Consider the following 27095-nt stretch of genomic DNA (forward strand, 5'->3'; position numbering starts at 1 on the left):
GCATCTAAGACACCACCTTAGCCCCCTGTTCCAAATTTGAACGTAGCGAGCAGATAAGAGAGATGGCCATGCAGGCAATGCAACGCCTCATGAACCCCGAAGAAATTGCGGTCGCACCGATCAGCAGCGTTAAAGTGGGACAGTGTCCCATTTGGGATGTGGAAATTCGCAAATTTCTGCAGGGCAAAGGATGGCCCGTGTGGAGCGGTTTCTGTAATAACGGCGACTCAGGTCCTGGAAGTATAGGGCATACTTGGTGGGAGAACATGAGTGAAATCCATAAGAAAAGCTTAGCGAAAGCACGCAAGCCGATGGCAATCGTGTCCTGCATGGCACAATTGCGAGGCACAGAGGAGGTTGTCAGGACGCTCCGAAAATAAATAGAAGGCATACATCGTATGAGTAAAATCGATGTATGCGAGATGGAAAAAGAGAACCTGGAATTGAAAAGGCAGTTAGAAGCCAAGGACGAAGAGGTGGCTGATGCCAAACGGGGTCACCAGTCTTGTCTGGCGCATTTAAGCAGTTTTCAATCCCAGTATGAGAAGGCTTATCAGGACAAGCAGCGTGCCGTCTTGGTTAAGAAAGACACGGAGAAGCAGGTGGAGACGCTACAGAAGCAATGTAGTGATCTCAAGGCAGCCTTGAGAGCGCTCCACGCTGCAACCATGGAACAAAGGCAGAGTACCTTAGACCATGCGAAGTGCTGAAAGCAAATTGCAGACCTGCAATCACTGCTTTCTGTCCAAAAGGGATTCCAAGACATCTTTGGGGAAAGTTTAGAACAGGAAGACGGCCCTGATTGGGAAGAACTGCAAGAGACAGCGCATAGATATGTTCAGGGAACATGTGTGCAGGGAAAGCCCCAAAGGAGGAGAGCACCCCCACCCCCCACACAGCAGGTAATACAGGCTCCCATGAACCCTGTAACCACCCACCGCACCGCCACAGCAGACGAGGCGGAGGTCTTATATTCCACCCCCCTCACAGTGACCCAATTACGGGACGCGTGTGCTAAAATCACACCGTTCCTCCCCGCTTCAGACCCACACCATTTCTTTGCCACCGTCAAACACCAGGCGACCATGTACGGCCTGGATGAGAAAGAGCAGGTAAAGCTCACGGTCCTCAGCTTAGACACATCGGTCGCAGCAGCCCTTCCCGACCCACAGAACGTAGGAGGAGGCACCCTTGCAGAAATGCATACCGCGATCCTGGATGCGATCGGGTACAACCGGGGCGACCCCGTAGACGGTAATAAATGCAGACAGAAAAAGTCTGAACACCCCACAGCGTTCGCAGGACGCTTGTGGATTCACTTTGAAGACGTTTTCGGAAACGTAGATTGTGCCCATTTGTCCGCAGACAATATGGCCAAGTGGACCCGCACCCTTATCTCCTATGCCATGGAAGCAGGACAGAATGCCTGTAGTAATTATGACCCCTCTGAGGAGGCTCATAATGACAAGTGGGTGGTCAAAAGATTGTCCCGCGTTTGGGAACAAGCGGCTCACAGTAAACCTGCAGCTAGAACCCCTGAGGAAAACCAAGCCACCGCAGACGTGCAGGCAGTAAGAACCACTCTCCACAACCCCACCTGGGTAAACGAGGGAAAGAGCAGCCCCCCAGCAAAACCACAAGAATGCTACAATTGCGGACAATTGGGACATTTTGCCAAAGAATGCAATGGCCCTAAAAAGCCACAGAGAGCCCAACAGACAGGCACTATCAATAAGAAAAAAACAGAACCCATACATAGCGTTAGCGCCCAGTCTGATCAGACAGACTTGACCGGAACAGACTGACGGTGTACAGGCTCCCCCAGCTGGGTCTGCGATACCCTGTGGGATAGGTCAGGACGACCCGTAGTCGCAGCAAAGGTTAGGGGACAGCCGATCGAGCTTCTCTGGGACACAGGAGGGTCCCGCACAACCTTAAATTCCTCCACCCTTGGTAAGGACATGTGGCCCACCACAGCCACTATCACTCTCAGCGGCTTCACAGGCCACTCACAACAGGGACATATCACAACCCCTGTACCCATCCAGATCGGAACCATTAATACAAAACACCCCGTAGTGTTAGTCGACCTGCCCCCAACAGCAGAGCACATTTTGGGGATCGACTTCATGAATTCTCACCACCTCTCTTTTGATCCAGTCAACCTGTGTGTCTGGAAGATGGTGAAATCCGCTAGAGCGCCCGCAACGCTCAATATCGGGGATTATAAGAACAAAATTAGCGCAGTAGGCGAGTTTTGGTTCAACCCCACCACACTCAGCACAGACCGACAGGTTAGGGCAGTCCTGCAAAAGAACAGAGCAGCATTCGCGACCCACAAGCACGACTGTGGACGGATGGCCAGTTCCGTACAAATAACAGGACCGGACCCTAGACCCCAAAAACAGTACGGATTTCCCCTAGAAGCAGAGGGAGAAATCCTAAAGGTTATAGAGAGCTTATTAGAGCAGGGCATCCTAAGATCGGTAGCCTCAACTAATAATGCCCCGATTTGGCCAGTAAGGAAACCAGACGGATCATGGCGCTTGACCATAGATTATCGGGAGCTCAATAAAGTCACCCCCGCAGCAGCCCCCACCGTTGCAACAAGTCCCGAGACCATGCTCAAACAGGGACTCCATGCCCGATATTTCACGGTTTTGGACGTCAGTAATGGATTCTGGTCCATTCCATTGGCAAAGGCGTGCCAGTACAAATTTGCCTTCACTTTCAGAGCGCAGCAGTACACGTGGACATGCCTGCCACAAGGCTTCCACAACTCCCCCTCCATTTTCCACCGACAGCTGGCAAATGGACTAGCAAAACTTTCTCGCCCCGAATGTCTGGTACAGTATGTAGACGATCTACTACTGCAGACAGACACGAAGGAAGAGCACATTGGGCTTCTGTCCGAACTCCTGGAATTACTACATTCCATTGGCTGTAAAGTAAACCCCAAAAAGGCCCAGATATTGGAAGAGAAAGTGGTATATTTGGGTACGATTATCACACACGGAAAACGCGAGATCAAGCACAAAAGAATTGACTCGATCGCTAAATTGCCCCTTCCCCAACACGTTTCAGCCCTCCGATCGTTTTTAGGACTGGTTGGCTACTGCCGAAACCACATTGACGGTTTCGCCAGCAAGGCAGCACCCCTCTCAGACCTCCTAAAGAAAGGAGCCCCCTGGGAATGGCTTCCGCAGCATACGGATGCTGTGGAATCATTAAAACAGGCACTCATAGCTGCCCCCGCACTACAAGTTCCCGACCTGCTTTCCCCTTTCGCCATAGAGGTAGCGACCACAGACCGCACCCTTCCAGCCGTGCTCCTGCAGGAACGGCACAACCAGTTAAGACCCGTGGCTTATGCTTCCCGACCTTTAGATGCTGTGGAGCAGGGATTCTCAGCCTGTGAGAGGCACCTGCTCGCAGTTTTCTGGGCAGTCCAGTACTTTTCCTACATTACCGGACTGAACCCTATCACCATTTTGACCGAGCACACCCCCACCCAACTTTTACTGGACGGACGACTTAAAGACGGTACCGTCAGCCAAATCCGCGCTGCTAGGTGGACCCTTCGCTTACAAGGACGGGACATCACAGTCAAACGGACAAAGACTCACACATACTTAGCGGACAATCTACAGTACCCCGGAACCCCCCATGAGTGTGAAATCATCTCGCCCCACCATAATACAGGTCCCTTTATAGCTAAAACACCCCCCAGAAAACTAGCCGCTCCATCTCAGAGCCCCCTCACCCGGACACGTGTGATCCCATTAGGATCTATGTGGATGGATCTTCCACAGTCCTGGATGGGCAACGCATAACAGGTTGTGGGATTTATGTGGAGGACGCGCAGGGACGCGCCCTCGAGGAAATCATATTAAAATTACCCGGACACTTAGGCGCGCAGGCAGCAGCGCTTGCGGCCATCGCCTACATTGTACAGCACCCAGATTCCTTCCCCAGCCCAGCAGACATATATTCAGACAGTCTATACGTGCGCAACAGCCTCACTGAATTTCTGCCCCTCTAGGAAACGAGAGGATTTGTTTCCGCGGATGGGAGACCCCTCCCCTCAGCCCCATTACTCCGCCATATTCTGGAAAAGGCCAAGAACAGGACATTTGGCACCATAAAAGTCCACAGCCACCATCGTTCCTTCTCCCCTGGAAATGTAAAAGCCGACGCACTGGCTAAGGCAGGTTCCAGACATGGGTACTTTTGGAAGCCCCCCAAGAGCGCCCCAGTGAGTGCGCCAGTGAGTGCAGTTCAGGTCGCGCAGACTAGGATCAAAGATCTAGTAGAGGCCCAGAAGCAGGATAGCGCTCTCACTGAAATCGTGAAAGGGAAGTTTCCAGCCTCATACGAGAGGTACAGAAATACAATAACCACACATGACGGTGTGGTGCTAAAGGACACCCTTTATGTAGTTCCTGAGCAGGATAGGAATCAAATGATCTGTTTATTCCATGATGGTCATGGACACCAGGGAATTGAACCCACCGCAGCCCACCTCAAACAGCTTTGTTGGTGGCCTAATCTCAAAGAGGATGTATCCCATTACATTGAGAATTGCCTCATCTGCGCTCAGAACAACCCCGATAGATATGCCAAAAAGGCACATCTCAGCCACACCCGACCCGTTAACGGCCCCTGGACTAACCTCCAGATAGATTTTATAGGTCCATTGCCCCCTTGCAGGAATGGCTATAAATATGTTCTGGTGGTCATAGACACTTTTACAAAGTGGGTGGAAGCATTTCCCGCCCGCACCAACACCGCGAAAACCACAGCCAAAATCCTAACCCACCACATCTTCACAAGATGGGGACTCCCCCGCAGTATTGAATCGGACCAAGGTTCTCACTTTACGGGACGGGTCATGCAGAACGTCCTCACGATATTTGGCATAACCCAAAAAATTTCACATTGTGCACCACCCTCAGTCGAGTGGTATAGTGGAGCGCATGAATGAGACCCTAAAAACAATCCTCAGAAAAATGGTCCAGCAGAACAACACCACTTGGGACTCAGTCCTCCCCTTTGCGCTGATGTTTTTGCGTAACACTGTTTCCACCTCCACAGGTTACACCCCACACACCCTCATGACCGGACGCCCCATGAAAGGGACAGAGTACTTGTTGGGTTTAGACCTGACCAGCCCTGAAGTTACGGCCCTCACCCACGAGAAAGCCGTTGAACAATTACTTGCGAATGTAAAAACGGCTCAGTTAGCAGCCGCTGTTAAACTGGGTACTAAAAGGCAGTACATGCTACGGAGTATAATATAGGACAACAAGTGATGTTGTCTGTGTATAACCCCAGCACATTTCTGTCTCCGAAATACTCGGGTCCGTACTCCATTACGGATAAAGTAAGCCCATCGGTATACAAAATCAAATACCCAAATGGTAAGACTGCGTGGTTTCACATAAACCAGCTAAAGGCTTATGGAGCACAGTCAAACCACACCCACCACATCATGCTTGACGCAGCAGACCACACCCCGCCCACAGCCACCGTGACCACACCAACCCCCTCCACGTCCAGCCCAGACACGGACTCGCCCCCGACTCCACCCACAAACTTTACACTCCGCCCCGGAACGCCCACAGCCTGCAGCAGCAGAGACAGCGACTGTGACTCTGACGACAGCCACAGCACGCCTCCCTACTATCCTGGTCCCACACCCAGCAACTCCGAGTTCGACTCCAGTGACCCCTTCCTCATCACTTTCTTAAACAAACCACACCACCGACCACCGAACCACACGGACGACCCCGACTTTATCCCCACACAACTGGACGAACGCCATTGGCACTGCGACAACTCCTACAGACTCGTCCGCAACGACGAGAGCAACCCCAACTCATACCACGCAGCCCTTTCAGCCCTGATTCACTCCAGAGTTTGGCACCTGGGAGAAGGGGACAACCCCGATTCAGACCCCCAATCCGCCAACCCCTTTGCGACCCTGTTCGCAACAGAGAACTGAAGTGCCCACATGATGTTTAAAGGAGACACTTGGTGAAAAGTGTTGTCCTTCCTGATGGAACCTGCAGGATGTTTTCCGTTGTTTGTATGTTTGTTTAACTGTTGTTTGTCCAACGGGAGAATTTTCTCACCGCCACACACCCATTCACCTGAACTTTTTAGCTCTTTCCAACGGACACCCACCGCGGCCAGACGCTTGTTCAGCGGTACCAACTTATCTGCAGATACCTGGTCAACAGACCAGACGCTTGTTCAGAGGAACTAGCTTTTCAGCTGATACTTGTTCGGGTATCAGATGCCCGATCGTAGTTGCTCTTCTGATTTGAGGTTAGAATCACAGCAGCAACCCCACCATGATGACTACATTTTTGCCCGTTCTTGTCGGTTGCTCAGGCAGTGGAGAGACGGCGTGAGACCCGCCCTGCCTGGGGACCCCCCGTTGGTCAAAAACGCTCGGGTAGGGGACATACGGTATTGGTAGCCGTCCTACCCGGGGACTCCAACCAAATCTTACCCGTCGCGGCCCACACGCACCTCATTCGACCTTTTCCTTTCAAAAACAGTTTTATTTATTTAGGCATGGTCCACCATTGGGAAGTGTGCCGTGTCCAAACATTTGTTTTGAGAAAAAAAAATGAGGGAGTCACATATAGTGACCAATTTATAAGGGTTTAATTGGCCCCAAGTAGGACAGACACACTAACATACCGGATATTAAACCAAGGTAGTTACAGACACTATGCTTGTTTTACAGAACTCCTAAAGCTCCAGGACCGGGGAAAACAGAGAACACAAAGAAAGAAAAGAAAGAGGACAGCCATGAGGACTTCTTTCATCGTGATCAAGATTTTTATACTGGACATTTGGTTGCGCGGGAACGCGGACCCCATTACTTCAAACCCCCCTGCCGTTAATGTTTCACTGCCCCGCAGTACCGAGGGCCCAGTCACCAGCCACGCTGCATTATCCTGGTGTGCCAAGTTCATAACTTGGTACTCCCTGTCGTACATCATTGAGGCACTGTTGGCATTGGCCATACTCTGCTGTGCAGTACAGACCATGCGCCTCCACAAGTGGAGAAGGCGAGCGTACCGCGCTCGAAACCCGGTCTATCGGATCCAATCCCCTATGTTCGGGTATGACCAGACCCCAGACCCCCGCGACCTATAATACAAAAATAAAGAACAAGCACTTGCGTTTCCCTGTAAATAAAAAGATGTACAAAACTTTCATGAAAAAAAAATGTATGATCCTGAACTTGACTGCCAAGCCAGGAAAGGATATATGGAATGTTATGATTGTTGTTGTATGTTTTAGAGAGATAGGATGATGCAATGCTTGATGAGTGTATTTAAGTAAAATTAGAGGTTCCAAGTTTTTATTTTGTAGATACATGCCCCTGCCTGACATAGCACCCTCAAGAATGTGCATAGCTAGGGTCAGAGTAGTGGCCATGTAGGAGGTGCCCCCCCCCCCGGTCAGGGAACGGAAAGGACAAAATTTATGTGATCCTTCACGCTTCGCGTTAGGATCACAAGGAGGGACTGTAGCCACCTAAAATGGCTGATTCCCTATTAATTTGGCCAAAACCCGATTTAAAACGGCTAACCGAAAAGGCTGATGGGAAAAGCAGGCAACAGGACACAAACGGACAGCTGCAGACAGAATAGCGTATTCGGCTCTGGGGAAGTCGGCCCAGATCGATACTCAAAACTATTAGCAGCACATCAACCCAGACATCTGCAGTTTAATCGGCTATCCCCGGGAACAATTGCAACATATTAGCAATTGAATGCCGGGCCAGACCTGTCGGCGCCTGCAGTGGCCGAAACAAAGACAGGTGAACGACCACCCCCCCGATCGAGGAATCGCCCCATCATTGGAGCATATCGAACCCAGTGATTGGGAACAAGTCCAATCACTTGGGACTCAGGGTCAAGGGCCGCCCCAAGAGGCGGGAAGCCCCTGGGCCCTATAAAGTGAGGGGCCAAGTTCAGATCTCTCTCTCTCTCCCTTCTTCACCTGCTCGAGACCTTCGCAAGAACATCGACCAGAAACAGTAAATCTGACTCCAGCGATCGCTACCCGATAGAGACACCTAGCCATCGACCTGTATCAGCCTTTTTGAATCCCGCGGGCCAGATCCGATTTGATAAGCCATTCGTTTCCCTGACCTGGTGGGCCCTTCCTAAAGTTAAGTATTGGCCAGTAGAGATAGGTTTCTATATAGATAGTAGGATTATTGTGTAAGCATTACTTGTTGTATATAATAAATGACCGTGGATTTCAATCATACTAAGCGGTGTGCTGACTTATTAATCATAACTCGAGCTTGAACCACGTGGCGGTATCAGAAAGATACCTGGCGACTCGTGAGCAAAGGTGACATAATCAGAGGTAATAAAACTAAGGCTAAAAAGAGCAACAACCGTCCCCATCAAACACTCCCAGGACAGGTACAGCACGGGGTTGGATACAGAGTAAAGCTCCCTCTACACTGTCCCCATCAAACACTCCCAGGACAGGTACAGCACGGGGTTAGATACAGAGTAAAGCTCCCTCTACACTGTCCCCATCAAACACTCCCAGGACAGGTACAGCACGGGGTTGGATACAGAGTAAAGCTCCCTCTACACTGTCCCCAACAAACACTTCCAGGACAGGTACAGCACGGGGTTGGATACAGAGTAAAGCTCCCTCTACACTGTCCCCATCAAACACACCCAGCACAGGTACAGCACGGGGTTAGATACAGAGTAAAGCTCCCTCCACACTGTCCCCATCAAACACTCCCAGGACAGGTACAGCATGGGGTTACATACAGAGTAAAGTTCCCTCCACACTGTCCCCTTCAAACACTCCCAGGACAGGTACAGCACGGGGTTAGATACAGAGTAAAGCTCCCTCTACACTGTCCCCATCAAACACTCCCAGGACAGGTACTGCACGGGGTTAGATACAGAGTAACGCTCCCTCTACACTGTCCCCATCACACACTCCCAGGACAGGTACAGCACGGAGTTACATACAGAGTAAAGCTCCCTCTACACTGTCCCCATCAAACACTCCCAGGACAGGTACACACGGGGTTAGATACAGAGTAAAGCTCCCTCTACACTGTCCCCATCAAACACTCCCAGGACAGGTACAGCACGGGGTTAGATACAGAGTAAAGCTCCCTCTACACTGTCCCCATCAAACACTCCCAGGACAGGTACACACGGGGTTAGATACAGAGTAAAGCTCCCTCTACACTGTCCCCATCAAACACTCCCAGGACAGGTACACACGGGGTTAGATACAGAGTAAAGCTCCCTCTACACTGTCCCCATCAAACACTCCCAGGACAGGTACAGCACGGGGTTAGATACAGAGTAAAGCTCCCTCTACACTGTCCCCATCAAATACTCCCAGGACAGGTACAGCACGGGGTTAGATACAGAGTAAAGCTCCCTCTACACTGTCCCCATCAAACACTCCCAGGACAGGTACAGCACGGGGTTAGATACAGAGTAAAGCTCCCTCTACACTGTCCCCATCAAACACTCCCAGGACAGGTACAGCACGGGTTTAGATACAGAGTAAAGCTCCCTCTACACTGTCCCCATCAAACACTCCCAGGACAGGTACAGCACGGGGTTAGATACAGAGTAAAGCTCCCTCTACACTGTCCCCATCAAACACTCCCAGGACAGGTACAGCACGGGGTTAGTTACAGAGTAAAGCTCCCTCTACACTGTCCCCATCAAACACTCCCAGGACAGGTACAGCACGGGGTTAGATACAGAGTAAAGCTCCCTCTACACTGTCTCCATCAAACACTCCCAGGCCAGGGACAGCACATTTATCAATGAAGCAAACACACTTATGATAAGTCCTCCCATAACCGCAGGATGTCTCAAAGGGGTTTTCAGTGTCAGCCTGGATTATGAGCTCTGATCCATGGAGTGGGACTGGTCACCCTCAGTCTTGGGAACGAGAGGCTGCTGGATGGAGAATCGCTGTGTCGCTGCTGCGTTCAGCTCCCTGGCATTTCCACCTGCTCACCCTCCCCATCCCTCCAAACCTCAATCCCTTTCACCGGCTAGCCAGCGGCATTTCTAAGCACGGTGATCTGGTGGGTGCTGGAACCCAGACACGTTTTTCTTTTCCCGCCGCTTGTTAGCTGGGTGCCCGTTCGCGGATTGTCGAGCGCCCATTACCTGCGTGCCAGTACTCAGGGATGGGGGGGGCCCTGCGCTGTTTGGAGTGGGCGTCTTCTGGAACCTGAGAGAGGGGCGTAGATGCCCGTCCACGCCCGGGCCTGGTTGTGGCGCGCCAACGTCCGCCATTCCGGAGCCCGGTACAAAGGGCCTGCACGTTGGCTGGGCACCCAGCCCTGTCTCTGGTGCCTTGACTGGAGGGCGGCGAAGCAGGGTTGGGGAAAGGCCGGGATTGGGCGGAACGCACGTGGGTTTTCCCCTCTTCCTGGGCTGTTACTTCATCCTTCAACTCAACGTTAACTCGGTGCAAAATGCCACGCTCTCCCCTGCAACCCCACCCTTGCCCAGGGTTCTGCGACTGGGGCGGGGCAGTGTGAAATTCAATGGACAGGATTCCCACCGCCCAGGAATCCGCATGCCCAAAGCCAGATGCATTTTCATGCTTGGGCGAGCAGGGGCTCGACTACCCATTCACCCACTAACGCCCTTAATTGGCCACTTCAGGGCCTTATCCCGCCCAGCCTCCGTTTCTAGGCTGATGGGTGTGCGTACGGAGAGGGTGTGCGAGTGACATTTCGTCATTTTCCCCATCTCGGCTAGGTGTCTCAGTCTGAAGGCCCTTTCAGAGTTGGGGGTCCCCTACCCCGGGACATTGGATCTTTGTGACCCCCCGTGAAACCCCAACCCCCGCCACCATGATCGTCCCTCACCCCCCCCTCACCGTCCTCCCCCCACATCTCCCCACCCCTTCCAGGGCGTTGCCTCCCTCCCACGGCACTCGCCTCACCGCAGGCAGAACGCCCGCAGTACCGCTGCTTTCCCACTGCAGCGCTGGGCCTGGGCCGAGTTGGGAGAGCTGTGGGCCAATCCGATCGGCCGACGGCGCTCAATGGCGGGACCCCCTTCTGGGGTGGGGGGGGTGCAGTATTAGAGAACGTTAAGTGGCAGTGGGAGCTCAAGCTTTGGCAGCCGTGCGTTCAGCCTAAGAGTGAACGACGGATGATCAAGTGACCATTCATCACTGTTGGCTGTTTGTGGGATCTTACTGTGCCCCCCCCCAAAAACGCTTGCACTTTGAGCCTACTTGAGGTGTGTGTGGGGGAGGGGGGCGGGGGGGGTTTGCTGCCACAAGGCTTCATGTTTGGATAGGGGCCCAGAGAGGTAGGCTAGGCCGCGCCCTGAGGCCTAGTTCGGGAGAGTTACCCTGAATAGACAATTCGCCACCTCTCCTGGGAAAGGATGAGAGGGCGAGAGGGGGCTCAAGTTTTCCTGTCAACCACACACCTTAGATGCCTGTTTCCCAACCCCATCCCCCGACATGCACCCACCCACCTACCTTGAACGCCAGGCTGTCGCGTTGGGCTCCAAAATGGCGGATGGCATCGCGCTGCAGCTGGGCCTGCACGTGAATGGGCACCCGGGGCGCCTCCCACTGGCTGAAGCGCTTGACGGCAGCCAGCTCCAGGCCCAGCGAGTCGGCGAAGCGCACCCTCTTGCGGGTGTCGGGGCTCCGGCTCCGGCGGGACTCGGCCCTGGCGGGCAGCGAGCGGGCCCTCCGCCGCCTGCTGCTGATACTGCTGCTGCCACCACCAGCCGCCCAAGGCCAGGCCGCAGCCAGCCTCCCCCGGTCTCGGGACCCCGCTGCTTCGGCCTCCTCCGCATCCTCCCCCCCCTCTTCCTCGCCCCACCCGGGGCTGGGCCGCTGCGAGGCATAGTAAGCCTTCTCGTAGAGGCCGGAGATGTAGCTAAGGTTGCGGGGGATGTCGAACCGCGGCGGGGGAGCACGGGACATCGCTATCGAGGAATCCCTGAGCTGTGGGGTTGCGGGACGGGAGGGGACACGGGTAGGCAGGCAGGGGGGGGCTTCAATTGCTCTCTGTGTCAACCACCTTTTTTCTCCCAATCTATGTCCTCATATTGGATGTGCAACACTTCTATCTTGTTCGCTCCGTCTATCTGTCTCTCTCCCTCCCTCTCTCAATCTCTGTCTCTCTACTCTGTCTGTCTGGCTCTCTTTCTTCCTCCCTCTATCTTGCTCTCTGTGTTTGTCTCCCTCTCTCTCTCCCTCTCTCTTCCTCCCCTCTCTCTGTCCCTCTCTCACTCACTCTGTCAGACTGTTTGTCTTTCTCTGTCTCCCTCTATCTGACTCTCTCCCTCTCTCCGTCTGAGTCTCCCTTCCTCTCTATCTTGCTCTGTTGTGTGTCCGTCTGTCTCTCTCGCTCTCCCTCGGACTGTCTGTATGGCTCCCTCCCTCCCTCTCTATCTTACTCTCTCTCTCTCCCTCTATCTCTTTCACTCTCTCTCACACTGTCTGCCTCTCTCTCCTGTCTCTTTCTTTCCCCGCCTTTCTACCCTACTGTCAGTTTCTCAATCTCTGCATCTTCCACTCAAATCACACTCTGTCTTTCTCCCTCCCTCTCTCTCTCTCGATCACTCTGATGTCTTACGGTGTTTCTCTCTCTCTCTTTCTGCCTCTCACTTCCTCTGCCTGTGTCTCCCAAACTCAGTCTCTGCCTATACCTCTCGCTCTGTCCCCCTGCCTCGCCGTCTCTCTGTCGCTCCTCTCCGTCTCTCCCTCTCTCTCTTTCGTACTGTCTCCCCCACACTCTCTCTCTCTCTGCCACAGAATCTCTGGCCTATAAGTGGCTGCTGTTTCAGCAGCTGGAAAATGCAGCCGGACGTACATCAGATAGCAGGACTTCACCTGAAACACAGTCTGCCCCAAGGGATCCATCAATCTTTGATGTAGGGATTGTGAATGGGCCATTGCACATTACATCATCCCCAACGATCGGCTTAAACAGATCCCAAAGTGGGAGGAAATGCACCAGTCTGTTTCTCTCCCACACGCACACACACACAAACATTTAGACGTAGCTGCTAGGATGATCCGAGGACATGGTAGAGGTCACGCAGGGGCCGAGCGCAACGGGCAGTACACCTGCCTTCACCTGCACAGGCAGCACTGTTCAGTGCCAGTGACTGAAGGGGAAGTGATTCAGCCCGGAGAGGGGGGTGATGGAACACGACAGACACACACACTTGCACACTCATGTGTAAACTCACACACAAGTACGTGCACTCACACAGACTCTCACTCATTCACACACGTGTGCACTCACACAAGCGTGTGCACCCACACACACACAAGCGTGTGCGCTCACACACACACAAGCGTGCGCACTCACACACACAAGCGTGTGCACTCACACACAAGCGTGTGCACTCACACACACAAGCGTGTGCACTCACGCACGCGTGTGCACTCACACACGCATGTGCACTCACACACAAGCGTGTGCGCTCAGTGTGCACTCAGACAAGCATGTGCACACACACAAGCACTTGCACTCACACACAAGCATGTGTGCTCACACACACAAAGTGCGCACACCCACACACAAGTGCTCACACACAAGCGTGTGCACTCACACACAAGCATGTGCGCTCACACGCACACAAAGTGCGTGCACTCTGACAAGCATGTGCACTCACACACAAAAGCACGTGCACTCACAGACACACTCACACTCGTGTGCACTCACACACGGACTAGCACTCACACACATACACACAAGCGCATGAACTCACACACACGTCCTCACTCAGACAACCCCCTCACACATACACACACCCCTTCTCGCACACAGACCCCCTCACACACACACACAGCTGCATGCGCTCGCAGATACAGACACGCGCACTCATAGAGACTCACACTTTTCCCCTGCACGCATCAAAATGCCACAAACCGCACGGTGACCATTTTGTTTTCAGTGATGTGGATTGAGGGGACAAATAGTGGCCCTGGGAAGCCATGGCTACACAAACCCTTCTCTTCTCTCCAATTCTTGCTGGCGGGACCCCAGCATGTTGCCCATCCGTCACTGGCCCATGAATTAAGTGAGGCTTGCTTGGCCATTTCAGAGGGGCAGTTAAGAGTCACCTACATTGCTGTGTATATGTGTACAGGTTTGGGGGGGGGGGGGGGGGGGAGACTGGGGGAGCGGTTTATCGTCAGATGTAGGCCAGATCAGGGTTAAGAATAGCAGCCCCTTCCTTGAAGGGGGACATTAGAGAACCAGACTTTTGTCATGGTCATCATTACCGAGATTAGCACCGCATATTCCAGATTTTATTCATTGAATTAAAATTCCCCACCTGCTGTTGGTGGGATTTGAACCCATGTCTCCCCCCTCCCCCCCGAGGATTAGCCGGGAGCCTCTGGATTACTAGTCAAATGGATCCATTACCAATACGAGTCTCCCCCCCATGGCCTGTGATGTCACGGCCAGGGGGTCGTTCACATTGCACCAAGCAGATACATGGGGTCTCGGGCATAACGTCTGAAAAGACAGCAGCTCCCCAGAGTGCAGTGCTCCCTCGGTGCTGCAGCGAGTCTTGGCCTTGGTCTATTGAACCTAGCGGAGTGGTGCAGCGACAACAAACCCTCCCTCAATGCCAGCAAAACGAAAGAGCTGGTCATTGACTTCAGGAAGCAAAGTACCGTACACACCCCTGTCAGCATCAACGGGGCTGAGGTGGAGATGGTTGACAGCTTCAAATTCCTTGGGATACACGTCTCCAAAAATCTGTCCTGGTCCACCCACGTCGACGCTACCACCAAGAAAGCACAACAGCGCCTATACTTCCTCAGGAAACTCGGCATGTCCACATTGACTCTTACCAACTTTTACAGATGCACCTTAGAAAGCATCCTATCTGGCTGCATCACAGCCTGGTATGGCAACTGCTCGGCCCAGGACCGCAAGAAACTTCAGAGAGTCGTGAACACCGCCCAGTTCATCACACGAACCTGCCTCCCATCCATTGACTCCATCTACACCTCCCGCTGCCTGGGGAAAGCGGGCAGCATAATCAAAGACCCCTGCCACCTGGCTTACTCCCTCTTCCAGCTTCTTCCATCGGGCAGGAGATACAGAAGTCTGAGAACACGCACGAACAGACTCAAAAACAGCTTCTTCCCCACTGGCACCAGACTCCTAAATGACCCTCTTATGGACTGACCTCATTAACACACCTCTGTAAGGTTCATCTGATGCCGGTGCTTTTGTAGTTAAATTGTATACCTTGTGTTGCCCTATTATGTATTTTCTTTTTATTTTATTTCATTTTCATGTACTAAATGATCTGTTTGACTTGCACGCAGAAAAATACTTTTCACTGTACCTCCAATCCAATATTGCGCTCAAACCCTAGGGCCAGATTTGAACCCAGAGACAGGAGACCCAGAGGGCAGGGGCTTGGGAAGGAGAGCCAGGGGCTGCCACGCGGAAGTCCCACCCAACACAAAGGAGATTGGGGCGAGCCGTACTCCCGGTTTGCGGGGCCCTTTGTCACTCTGAGGTGGTGGCACCGCCCGAGGTCGTCCATAGAATCCCTACAGTGGGGCGACACCGTGGCGCAGTGGGTTAGCACTGCTGTCTCACGGCGCCGAGGTCCCAGGTTCGATCCCGGCTCTGGGTCTCTCTCCGTGTGGAGTTTGCACATTGTCCCCGTGTTTGCGTGGGTTTCGCCCCCACAACCCAAAGATGTGCAGGCTAGGTGGATTGGACACTCTAAATTGCCCCTTCATTGGAATAAATGAATTTCACTAAATTTATTTAAAAAATAATCCCGACAGTGCAGAAGGAGGTCATTCACCCCTTTGAGTCTGCACCCACCCTCCAAAAGAACACTCAACCTCGGCCCACTCCCTCGCGCTATGCCCGTAACCCTGCGCTTTGATCATGGATAACCCACCTGATCTGCACATCTTTGGACTGTGGGAGGAAACCGGAGCCCCCGGAGGAAACCCACGCACACACGGGGAGGATGTGCAGACTCCGCACAGACAGTGACCCAAGCCGGGAATCGAACCCGGGACTCTGGAGCTGTGAGGCGGCAGTGCTGACCACCGTGTCAGGGGTCTGGGTCTCGCTGTCTGAAAGGGGGGGAGGGGGGGTGGAGTCGGTAACCCCCAGCCAGGCCTGGAAAACGGGACTCCTGCGGTCAGGTTTGGTGTTGACCAATGGGCCAAGCGGCCTCCTTCTCATGCTGCAAGCGTCCATCAATCCACGGGAGCTGCCTTTTATGGCCATCGCGATGCATTCATCTCGCGGCACCAACGTCCGGAGATGCTCGAACAAAATGAGATATCTCGCTGCACGAGGAGATACTCAGGCCAGGCGACCAGATGCTCAGTCAGAGAGACATGTTGTAAGGAGCGTCTCATAGGAGGAGAGGCTGAGAGAGAGAGAGAGATAGCGGGAGAGAGAGAGAGACAGAAACAGAGACAAAAAGAGAGAAACAGAGACCGAGAGAGAGGTTTAGGGGAGGATGAATTCTAGAGCTCAGGGGGCTGAAACCACAGCCGGCAATGGCGACTAAAATCAGAGTCAATGCTCAAGAGGCCACAGATAATCGTGTGTCTGTGGGTGCATGAATGTGTGTTCTTTTGTGTGTGGGTGGGTGGATGCATCCGTGTGTGTGTCTCTGTATGTGTGTGTCCATGTGCGTGTCTGTGTAGGTGTGAGTGCATGTATGTATGAGTGCGTGCATGTGTGAGTGAGTATATGTGTCCACCCCTGCGTGAGTGCGTGCATGTGCGTCCGTGTGTGTGCATGTGTCCGTGTGTGTGTATGTGTGTTGGTGTGTGTAAGTGCATATGTCTGCTTGTGTGTGTGTGCGTGTGTGTGTGAGTGTGTGTATGTATGAGTCAGTGTGTGTGTGCGAGCGTTCATGTGTGTGTGCGGAAGCAAGAGAGAGAGACCATGTGCGTATGTGCATGTATGTGAGAGCGTGTGCAAGCGAGCAAGGGTCCGAGTGTGTATGGACATACGCACATGAGCAAGCATACGCGCTTGCGTGCGCATGCCTCTGTGAGTGAACATGCCTTTGTGCATAAGTACGTGTGAGTAAGCTTGTGTCAACAAGCGTACGGGCCTTTGTGAGCGAGCGTGTGATTGAGCGATGATGCGCAAGCGTGTGTGTGAGTGCATGCCCGACGAGAGAGGGTGGGGAAGCCTAAAGCAAGCCAAAGGCAAGTAAACGGTCACAAACACGCCACACTGTGGAGGGATCCCAGTCGGAAACAGTGCCCTTTTTATTCTTAACCTTCGTACAGAGGATTTCCGATCGAGAATCACAATGGGTACAGGTAGTGGGTGTTGGGGGAGGGGAATTCAGGGGGTAGCCCAGGCAGCCTTCCTCCCCCCTCCGTCCATCCAATGACCCAGAGGCTCCGATTTCATTCTCCTGCTCCGCCCAGTGCCTGGAGAGCGGCCGGACTGATGTGGGTGGTTTTGGGGGAGGGGTTGGTGACAGGGGAGAGGGTGGTGGTGGTTGCGGGGGGAGGGGGGCGGGGGTCACGCGCTGCCGTTTGTGGTGGGGGCGAGGGCCCCAATCCTCTCGTTGATGTGGCCGTTGGCCCAGTCCCGCCGAATGTCGTCCAGGTGCTCGTCAAAGTCCACCAGCCTGCCGTACGCGCGAAGCTCCATCAGCTCACTGACCAATGCCCGCGTGCCCACCCAGTCCTGCCACATCACCCTGCAGGGGTGAAGAAAAAACATACACACACACCGGGGGGGAGAGAGGTTGGGGTTAATAATCAGGGTGACACTCAGATTCAACACCTTTAAATGGGGAAGGGGTGTGTGGGGTGGGGCGGGTCGGCAGGGGTCAGGTGCCGACCTTTCGCTCTCTGGTGACCGGCGATGAACACACAAATGGAAGTGGAGTTGGCCATTCAGCCCCTCGAGCCTGTCCCCCCCCCCCCCCCATTCAATAAGATCGTGGCTAATCTGAATCAATCCCCCCCCCACCCCCGTCGATCAGAACCCTCTCCGACTCGGGCCTTGAATATATTCAGTGACCCGCAGCCTCCGCTGCCTCTCTGGGGGAGAGGATTCCACAGACTGACATCCCTCTGAGAGAAGAAATTCCTCCTCATCCCCGTCTTCAATAATAATAATCGCATATTGTCACAAGTAGGCTTCAGTGAAGTTACTGTGGAAAGCCCCTAGTCGCCACATTCTGGCGCCTGTTCGGGGAGGCTGGTACGGGAATTGAACCCGCGCTGCTGGCCTTGTTCTGCTTTACAAGCCAGCTGTTTAGCCCACGGTGCTTCATTGCGGTGTTAATGTAAGCCTACTTGTGACAATAAAGATTATTTTTAAAAAGATTTATTAATTATTGGAGGGAGCGCATGGAAGTTTCACCAGACTGATCCCTGGGCCGAAATGGCTTGCCGTACGGGGAGAGGCCGAGTAATTTGGCCCAGTACACTTTATTGATTCATGGGTCACCGTCTGGGTCAGTATTGGTTACCCATCCCTAATTGCCCTTGAACAGAGTGGCTTGCTCGGCAGTTGCTACGTAGGCCAGACCAGGTAAGGACGGCTGATTTCCTGCCCGAAAGGACAACAAAGAACAAAGAAATGTACAGCACAGGAACAGGCCCTTCGGCCCTCCAAGCCCGTGCCGACCATGCTGCCCGACTAAACTACAATCTTCTACACTTCCTGGGTCCGTATCCCTCTATTCCCATCCTATTCATGTATTTGTCAAGATGCCCCTTAAATGTCACTATCGTCCCTGCTTCCACCACCTCCTCCGGCAGCGAGTTCCAGGCACCCACTACCCTCTGCGTAAAATACTTGCCTCGTACATCTACTCTAAACCTTGCCCCTCTCACCTTAAACCTATGCCCCCTAGTAATTGACCCCTCTACCCTGGGGAAAAGCCTCTGACTATCCACTCTGTCTATGCCCCTCATAATTTTGTATACCTCTATCAGGTCGCCCCTCAACCTCCATCATTCCAGTGAGAACAAACCGAGTTTATTCAACCGCTCCTCATAGCTAATGCCCTCCATACCGGGCAACATTCTGGTAAATCTCTTCTGCACCCTCTCTGAAGCCTCCACATCCTTCTGGTAGTGTGGCGACCAGAATTGAACACTATACTCCAAGTGTGGCCTAACTAAGGTTCTATACAGCTGCAACATGACTTGCCAATTCTTATACTCAATGCCCCGGCCAATGAAGGCAAGCATGCCGTATGCCTTCTTGACTGCCTTCTCCACCTGTGTTGCCACTTTCAGTGACCTGTGGACCTGTACTCCTAGATCTCTCTGACTTTCAATACTCTTGAGGGTTCTACCATTCACTGTATATTCCCTACCTGCATTAGACCTTCCAAAATGCATTACCTCACATTTGTCCGGATTAAACTCCATCTGCCATCTCTCTGCCCAAGTCTCCAAACAATCTAAATCCTGCTGTATCCTCTCACAGTCCTCGTCACTATCCGCAATTCCACTTACCTTTATGTCATCTGCAAACTTACTAATCAGACCAGTTACATTTTCCTCCAAATCATTTATATATACTACAAACAGCAAAGGTCCCAGCACTGATCCCTGCGGAACACCACTGGTCACAGCCCTCCAATTAGAAAAGCATCCTTCCATTGCTACTCTCTGCCTTCTATGACCTAGCCAGTTCTGTATCCACCTTGCCAGCTCACCCCTGATCCCGTGTGACTTCACCTTTTGTACTAGTCTACCATGAGGGACCTTGTCAAAGGCCTTACTGAAGTCCATATAGACAACATCCACTGCCCTACCTGCATCAATCATCTTTGTGACCTCCTCGAAAAACTCTATCAAGTTAGTGAGACACGACCTCCCCTTCACAAAACCATGCTGCCTCTCACTAATACGTCCATTTGCTTCCTGTCTCGAAGAATTCTCTACCACTGAAGTAAGGCTCACCGGCCTGTAGTTCCCTGGATTATCCTTACTACCCTTCTTAAACAGAGGAACAACATTGGCTATTCTCCAGTCCTCCGGGACATCCCCTGAAGACAGTGAGGATCCAAAGATTTCTGTCAAGGCCTCAGCAATTTCCTCTCCAGCCCCCTTCAGTATTCTGGGGTAGATCCCATCAGGCCCTGGGGACGTATCTACCTCAATATTTTTCAAGACGCCCAACAACTCGTCTTTTTGGATCTCAATGTGACCCAGGCTCCAGACTCACCCAACCTTCTCCAGACTCAACATCTACCAATTTCTTCTCTTTAGTGAATACTGATGCAAAGTATTCATTTAGTACCTCGCCCATTTCCTCTGGCTCCACACATTAGTGAACCAGATGGGTTTTTAACAACAATTGACAATGGTCATCATTTAACTTTTGATTTCAGATTTTTAGGACTGAATTCAAATTTATTATTGAATTCGAACCCGGGACCCCAAAGCATTACACCGGGCTCCTGGATAACTAATCCAGAGGCAATACCACTGCACCACTGCCTCATCACTGAAACATATAGAGCGGGGAGATTGCCTTGATCGGCACCCCATCCACAAACATTCACTCCCTCCACCACCGATGCACAGTGACAGCAGCGTGTGTACCATCTACAAGATGCACCGCAGCGACTCACCCAGGCTCCTTCGACAGCACCTTCCAAACCCACCACCTCTACCATCTAGAAGGACAAGGGGCAGCAGACACATGGGGAACTCCACCACTGCAAGTTCCCCTCCGAGCCCCACACTCACCATCCTGACTGGGGAATATATCGGCCGTTCCTTCACTGTCGCCGGGTCACAATCCTGGACCTCCCTCCCTGACAGCACTGTGGGTGTTACCCACACCACACAGGGACTGCAGCCGGTTCGAGAAGGCGGCTCACCCACCACCTTCTCGAGGGGCAATTAGGGACGGGCAACAAATGCAGGGAGGAGCCAGTAATGCTGACATCCTATAAATGAATTGTTAAAAAAGGATACGGGGAGGGTGTTACATGTGACTCCAGATTCAGGTCAGCACAAAGGGGTGGCCTTTTTGGAACTGAGGAGGAGGAGGAGGAATCCGTTCTCCCAGAAGATGGTGAATGTTTGGGAATTCTTTACCTGCAGAAGGGCCAGGGCAGCTGCATAGGGTGGCACAGTGGTTAGCACTGCTGTCTCACAGCGCCAGGGACCAGGGCACCTACCCTGCACATCTTTGGGTTGCGGGGGTGAGACCCGCGTGGACACGGGGAGAAGGTGGAAACTCCACAGGGACAGTGGCCCGGGGCTGGGATTGAACCTGTGACCCCGGCGCCGTGAGGCAGCAGTGCCCTTTGGGTGGCTGTCGGTGTTTCCTCCGTGGGTTTCCTCCGGGTGCTTCGGTTTCCTCCCACAGTCCAAAGATGTGCAGGCTAGGTGGATTAGCCGTGATAAATTGCCCCTTAAGTGTCCAAAGTGGTTGGATCACGGCGATAGGGCGGAGGAGTGGGCCTAGGTCGGGTGCCCCTTCGGAGGGTGGGTGCAGACTCGATGGGCTGAATGGCCTCCGTCTGCGCTGGAGGAATTGACATCGGCAGGTTTTGTGGGCGCCCGGGTAATCACTGGATCATGGGAATGGAGGGGGGGGGGGGTAAGTGGGGAGGGCCGAGGTTGAAGGTTAACCACACTCGGTGGCCAAGCATGCCCGTGAGCTGCGATGGATGTGTCAATCTCTCTCCCAGCGGGTCCCGTGCCCGTCTGCCCCAGCACCCTCCCCTCCCCCTCCTACAATTGGACATTCTGAACTCTCCCTCTGTGACCCGGACAGGCTCCGGAATGTGGCGACTGGGGGCTTTTCACAGTAACTTCATTGCGGCGTTAATGTAAGCCTACTTGTGACAATCAAGATTATTATTTTTATTCTCCCTGAGGCAGCACGGTAGCACAGTGGTTAGCACTGAGGCTTCACAGCTCCAGGGTCCCAGGTTCGATTCCCCGCTGAGTCACTGTCTGTGCGGAGTCTCCACGTTCTCCCCGTGTGAGCGTGGGCTTCCTCCGGGTGCTCCGGTTTCCTCCCACTGCCCAAAGACGTGCGGGTTAGGGTGGATTGGCCGTGATAAATTTCCCCTCAGTGTCCAAAAAGGTTAGGAGGGGTTATTGGGTTACGGGGATAGGATGGAAGTGAGGGCTCAGGTGGGTCGGTGCAGACTCGATGGGCCGAATGGCCTCCTTCTGCACTGCATGTTCTGTGTTCTAATGTTCTAAATTGGAAGGTAGTGACCCCAATCCACCAATCCAGGAACGACACTCCTGGCGTCAGTACTGAGGGAGACCCGCACTGTCAGAGGTGCCATCCCTCGGACATGACGTGAAATGGGAGGGCCCCGCCTGCCCCCCTTGGAGCGGACAAAAAGGATCCCAAGGCCTTGACTGGAAGAGGGGGGCAGTGGGGCGCACGGCAAGATCCCAGAAACAACAGTGTGGTAACGACCAGTTTCCATAATACTTTCTGTGGTCTTGCCTTTCCTGAGGCCAACCTTTATCCCCTCTTTTTCCTCTTAACTTTGTGCGTGGCTGGGCCAACATTTATTGCCCATCTCCTAATTGCTCGAGAAGCCATGGGGGAGGGGGGGGGGTGCAACCACCAAAAGAGGGAGAAAGGGAAAAATGGGGGTGGGCCATACGAGTTGGCCTCAGGACAAACAACCGCACCAAAAAACCCAAACAAATTGGAGAAACCGGCCACGATTGCACAGCTGTTTCTGTGGCATCTTTCCGTGCACAGATTGGCGCGTTCCCACATCATGGCGGCGATCGAGCTTCGGGAAAGGATATCCCGACGCACTTTACATCCACCGCCTTATTTCCCCCCCCGAGATGCAGTCCCTGCAACGTGTGGGAACTCGGCGACTCAATTTGCTCACAGGAACCTCCCACCCGCAAATGCCGATGTGCAGAATGACCGTGGTCTGCGGGATTAATTATTGGGCACAGGATTCGGGGAGGGATGGGTGGGGGGCAACAAGGTCAGAGTTCATGCGGGTGTCTCGCGGTTCGCACTCACAGGTTCTTGTCCTTGGGCGTCCACTTGCCATCCAGCCGCTCGTGCACGATCACCGCTGGCCCGCCATACTCGCCCGACAGCTTGGTGTTGTCCAGCTGTGGAAGAGAGACATACAGTCAGCGAATAACAAGGGCCACTAACCCTACCTAACACATTTGTGATGGATGTAGGAACTTCAGATACATTGTATGATATGTATTTGATGCAGTGAGGATTCAAACTCCGGGTTAGACAGTATGTCTGCTGCAGTAGTGTTTTTTTTTTTTTAATCCTGGTTTGTGAGACTGCTAGGTTTTATTTGGGAGCCAACGGTGCAATTAAAGCATCGTAAAAGTTTGGGCTAATGGATTTATTTATTTTTGATGGGAGAGGGTTCCCTGCAGAGTATTTATTTAGAGAACTTTGTGTTCGGTTAGTTAGATGATGACATTAATGGGAGGAGCCGCGGGGGGGGGGGGCGGTTGAAGCAATCAGGTGTTGCGGTTCAGTGTTTTTAGTTTGTGACGGAAAGTTGAGCGGAGAAGTTTCTGAAGAAATAGAGCCTGAGATTCTGTATTGCTGTGGCAGGGGGTCAGGCCTATCTTTTCAAACAGTCTCAAAAGACATCTCTGTACAGCAAGTATTCCTGAGTGCTAACCGTATTTAAAAGTGGATTGAGAGGTGTGGTGGTTTCATTGTTTGAGTGGGAATAAAGATAGCAGTTAAGGGTTATTGTGTCACTGTATTGATCAGCATTGATTAATGAGTAATTGTTGGCTATTTTCTGTGTGTGGTTAAAGATTGTGTAATATTGTGTCAGAATTACAATTCCAGACCAGACCCCCCCAACAGTGGCTAGGATACTGGGTCAAAGCCCCATTATTTTAGTTTATTTTGTAAGATTGTGTAGAAAGAATGATTCGCTCCAGAAGTGATTGCACAAAGAAATAGGGAAATTTTAAAACAAAACATTATTATTAACACAAGATTAAACTCTTTAACGTTGCACCCGAAAATTGCTTACAATTACCTCTTAAACAATACGGCTAAATACCGTGAATACAATATCCTTAATTACTATCTCTGTTCCCAATTAAACAACAAGAAAGGAAAAACAGCTCTCAATTCATCCCACATCCCAATGGCATAGAGTTTCCCAGAACAGATTTGGCTCCCGTTCGAACCCCTGCAGAATCTGGCTGGATGACTTCAAAGTTTTAACTGCTTTGTTTCAGCTTCCACGTATCCTCTGACAAGTCTGCATTGCTTTAAATACTATTTATCTCTTCTTTTTTTTAAACTATCCTACTGTAGGAATAAAAGACCTTTCATTTGGTTTAAGTGTTTGCCAGATCGGAACGCAACTCAAAATCTTTCTCAAAAATGTCTGAATACCTGAGCAATGACATCACCTCCCCAGGCTGAAAACACATTTGGCAGGATTCTCCATTAGCTGACGCTGAAATCGGGAAATGCGATTCGGTGGAGAATCGCTTCCGACGCCAGAATCGCGGCAGGCGCCGATTTGACGCCAAACCGTGATTCTCCATTACCTCGAAAACGGCAGAATGCGTTTCAATCCGCATGTACAGTGGGCACCATTTGCATATCATTGGCGGGTCCGACCTGGTATTCCCCAGGGCCGCCGCGATTCTCCAGCTCCGATGGGCCGAGTTCCCAACGCCATGGTTCACTTCTGATTTTAAAAATCGTGAAACCGGCGTGGCGGCGACTGAGGGGGTACGGAAAGTGCCCAACATGGCCATGGTGTGCTGACAATTGTGCCGCTGGCCAGGGGGTTTCTGCCAAGGTCGGGGGGGGGGGGTTGGGGTCGACGGGCACGGAGCACCATTGCGGCAGCCGGCAAGGCAGCCATGCAGCTGCGCACACCGCTAACAGCCCGCTTTGAGCCTGGCGCCACGGGTCAAATAGGTGTGCCTTCTGGCCCTAGCCGAACCCATCAGCTGCATGGGCGCGCTCCAGCACAACCAGTGCCACCTTGTTGGCTGGGATGGGTGTGTGTGGGGAGTGTAATGTGCATGTGCGGCTGCAGCTTGTCAGCCTCCTGAGTGTCAATCACGGACCCGGCATATCCCACACCGTGGAATCAAGTGTGTTCCACGCGGTACCGGTGCTAGTCCCTTAACGGTAGCGGAATCGGTCCAGATGTGGCGCCGGTTTTTCTGACGTAAAAGTCCACGGATTCTCCATTGGCGTCAACACTTAGTATCAGATACGGAGAATCCAGCCCATTAACTCCCCAGGGACTCCCCTCGAAGTTAAACAACAGAGCAAAAGCCCAGGCTTTTACGATGGTCAACTTTACCTCTGGCTCCTAAAAGCTTTCTGGTCTTTCAAAACAAGATTCTTTTAAAAACGTGACTACTGCAGTCAAACACACTCCAACGCGGCAACCCTCCTGGGGAGCTGGGCACTTGCAGTGCCGGCGCTGAGGGGGGCGCTGCGCTGTCAAGAGGGCACCACGAACGGAGCCGCCGCCTTTCGGACAGTTAAAACCGGACCTCTCGGGTGGATATTGAGGAAGAAGTGCGAGGTGATGCATTTTGGTCGGAAGAACATGGAGAAACAACATAAAATAAAGGGTCGAATTCTTAAAGGGGGTACAGGCCAATCCACTCAACCCTGCAGAACTTTGGACTGTGGGAAGAATCTGAAGCGCCCGGAGGAAACCCACACAGACACGGGAGAACGTGCAGACTCCACACAAGCAGTGCACTCTGAGCTTTATTAACAGGGACATAGAATACAAGAGCAAGGAGGTTATACTGAACTGATACCAGACACCAGTCAGACCTCGGCTGGAATATTGTGCGCAGTTCTGGGGGCCACACTATAGGAAGGATGTGAACACATTGGAGAGAGAGCGCAGAAGAGGTTTACAAGGATGGTTCCGGGGATGAGAAACTTCAGTTATGGGGATAGATTGGAGAGGTCGGGACTGTTCTCCTTGGAGAGAAGGAGGCCGAGGGGATTTGATAGAGATGTTCAAAATCATGTGGGGGGGTCTGGACAGAGCGGACGGGGGGAAACTGTTCCGGCTTCGTGATAGGATCGAGAACGAGAGGGCGCAGATCGGAAGCGATTTGTAAAAGAGGCGAATGTGATTTGAGAAAACCCCTTTTTCACACAGCGAGTGGTCGGGGTCTGGAATGCACTGTCTGGAAGTGTGGTGGAGGCAGGTTCAATCGGGGCGTCCGAGAGGGCAATGGGCAATTATCTGAATAGAGACAATGTGCGGGGGGGGGGGGGGGGGTACGGGGGAAAGGCAGGGGAACGGCACTAAGTTGCTCATATGGAGAGATGGTGCAGACAGGATGGGCCGAATGGCCTCAGTCTGTTCCTAACAGTTCTGTGATTGTGATTCTGTGAGGTGGTGCCGACAAGCTGGAGGCGGAGTGGAGGTGGGCGGAAGGAGGCCCTCCCTCGCGTGGGGCTGGAGGTTCTAGTCGGGAGCAGTTGGGCCAAATGGCCTGTGGAGGACTCACCATAATAAGCACAGCCCCCCGAAGGTGCTCAGCCACCCGGTCTGCGATCTTCACTGCCACTGAGTGAGGACTTGAACCGAGGATGGGACGGGGAAGGAAAGGAGAGAGGGAGAGAGAGAGAGACGGAGAGAGAGAGAGAGAGAGACGGAGAGAGAGAGAGAGAGAGACGGAGAGAGAGAGGGAGAGACGGAGAGAGAGAGGGAGAGAGACGGAGAGAGAGAGGGAGAGACGGAGAGAGAGAGGGAGAGACGGAGAGAGAGAGGGAGAGACGGAGAGAGAGAGGGAGAGAGAGAGGGAGAGACGGAGAGAGAGAGGGAGAGACGGAGAGAGAGAGGGAGAGACAGAGAGAGAGAGGGAGAGACGGAGAGAGGGAGAGACGGAGAGAGAGAGAGACGGAGAGAGAGAGGGAGAGACGGAGAGAGAGAGGGAGAGACGGAGAGAGAGAGGGAGAGACGGAGAGAGAGAGGGAGAGACGGAGAGAGAGAGGGAGAGACGGAGAGAGAGAGGGAGAGACGGAGAGAGAGAGGGAGAGACGGAGAGAGAGAGGGAGAGACGGAGAGAGA

At 52.9% G+C, this 27095-nt stretch overlaps 2 protein-coding genes across 5 annotated transcripts in view; both read right to left on the bottom strand.

The window, feature by feature from the left end:
• Positions 1–12880, bottom strand: part of LOC140419835 (protein phosphatase 1 regulatory subunit 3E-like) — a 61663-nt gene extending 48783 nt beyond the window's left edge. Inside the window, exon 1 of the mRNA XM_072503870.1 lies at positions 11542–12880. Coding sequence (XP_072359971.1) covers positions 11542–11997 — 456 coding nt within the window. The 5' untranslated portion in view covers positions 11998–12880. The remainder of the gene's footprint in view (positions 1–11541) is intronic.
• A 4406-nt stretch (positions 12881–17286) lies between these two features.
• The window catches only part of LOC140419836 (ER membrane protein complex subunit 9-like), a 34770-nt gene continuing 24961 nt past the window's right edge, over positions 17287–27095 (bottom strand). For all 4 annotated transcript variants that reach the window (XM_072503872.1, XM_072503874.1, XM_072503871.1 and 1 more), the window contains exons 4-6: positions 26533–26602; positions 23048–23142; positions 17287–17753 (exon numbers count right to left, since the gene is read on the bottom strand). In XM_072503872.1, the coding sequence (XP_072359973.1) occupies positions 17573–17753; positions 23048–23142; positions 26533–26602 (346 nt within the window). In that variant the 3' untranslated portion in view covers positions 17287–17572. The remainder of the gene's footprint in view (positions 17754–23047; positions 23143–26532; positions 26603–27095) is intronic.

The sequence above is a fragment of the Scyliorhinus torazame genome, chromosome 5 (genome assembly GCF_047496885.1).
Source record: "Scyliorhinus torazame isolate Kashiwa2021f chromosome 5, sScyTor2.1, whole genome shotgun sequence".
In the NCBI taxonomy this organism is placed as follows: Eukaryota; Metazoa; Chordata; class Chondrichthyes; order Carcharhiniformes; family Scyliorhinidae; genus Scyliorhinus; species Scyliorhinus torazame.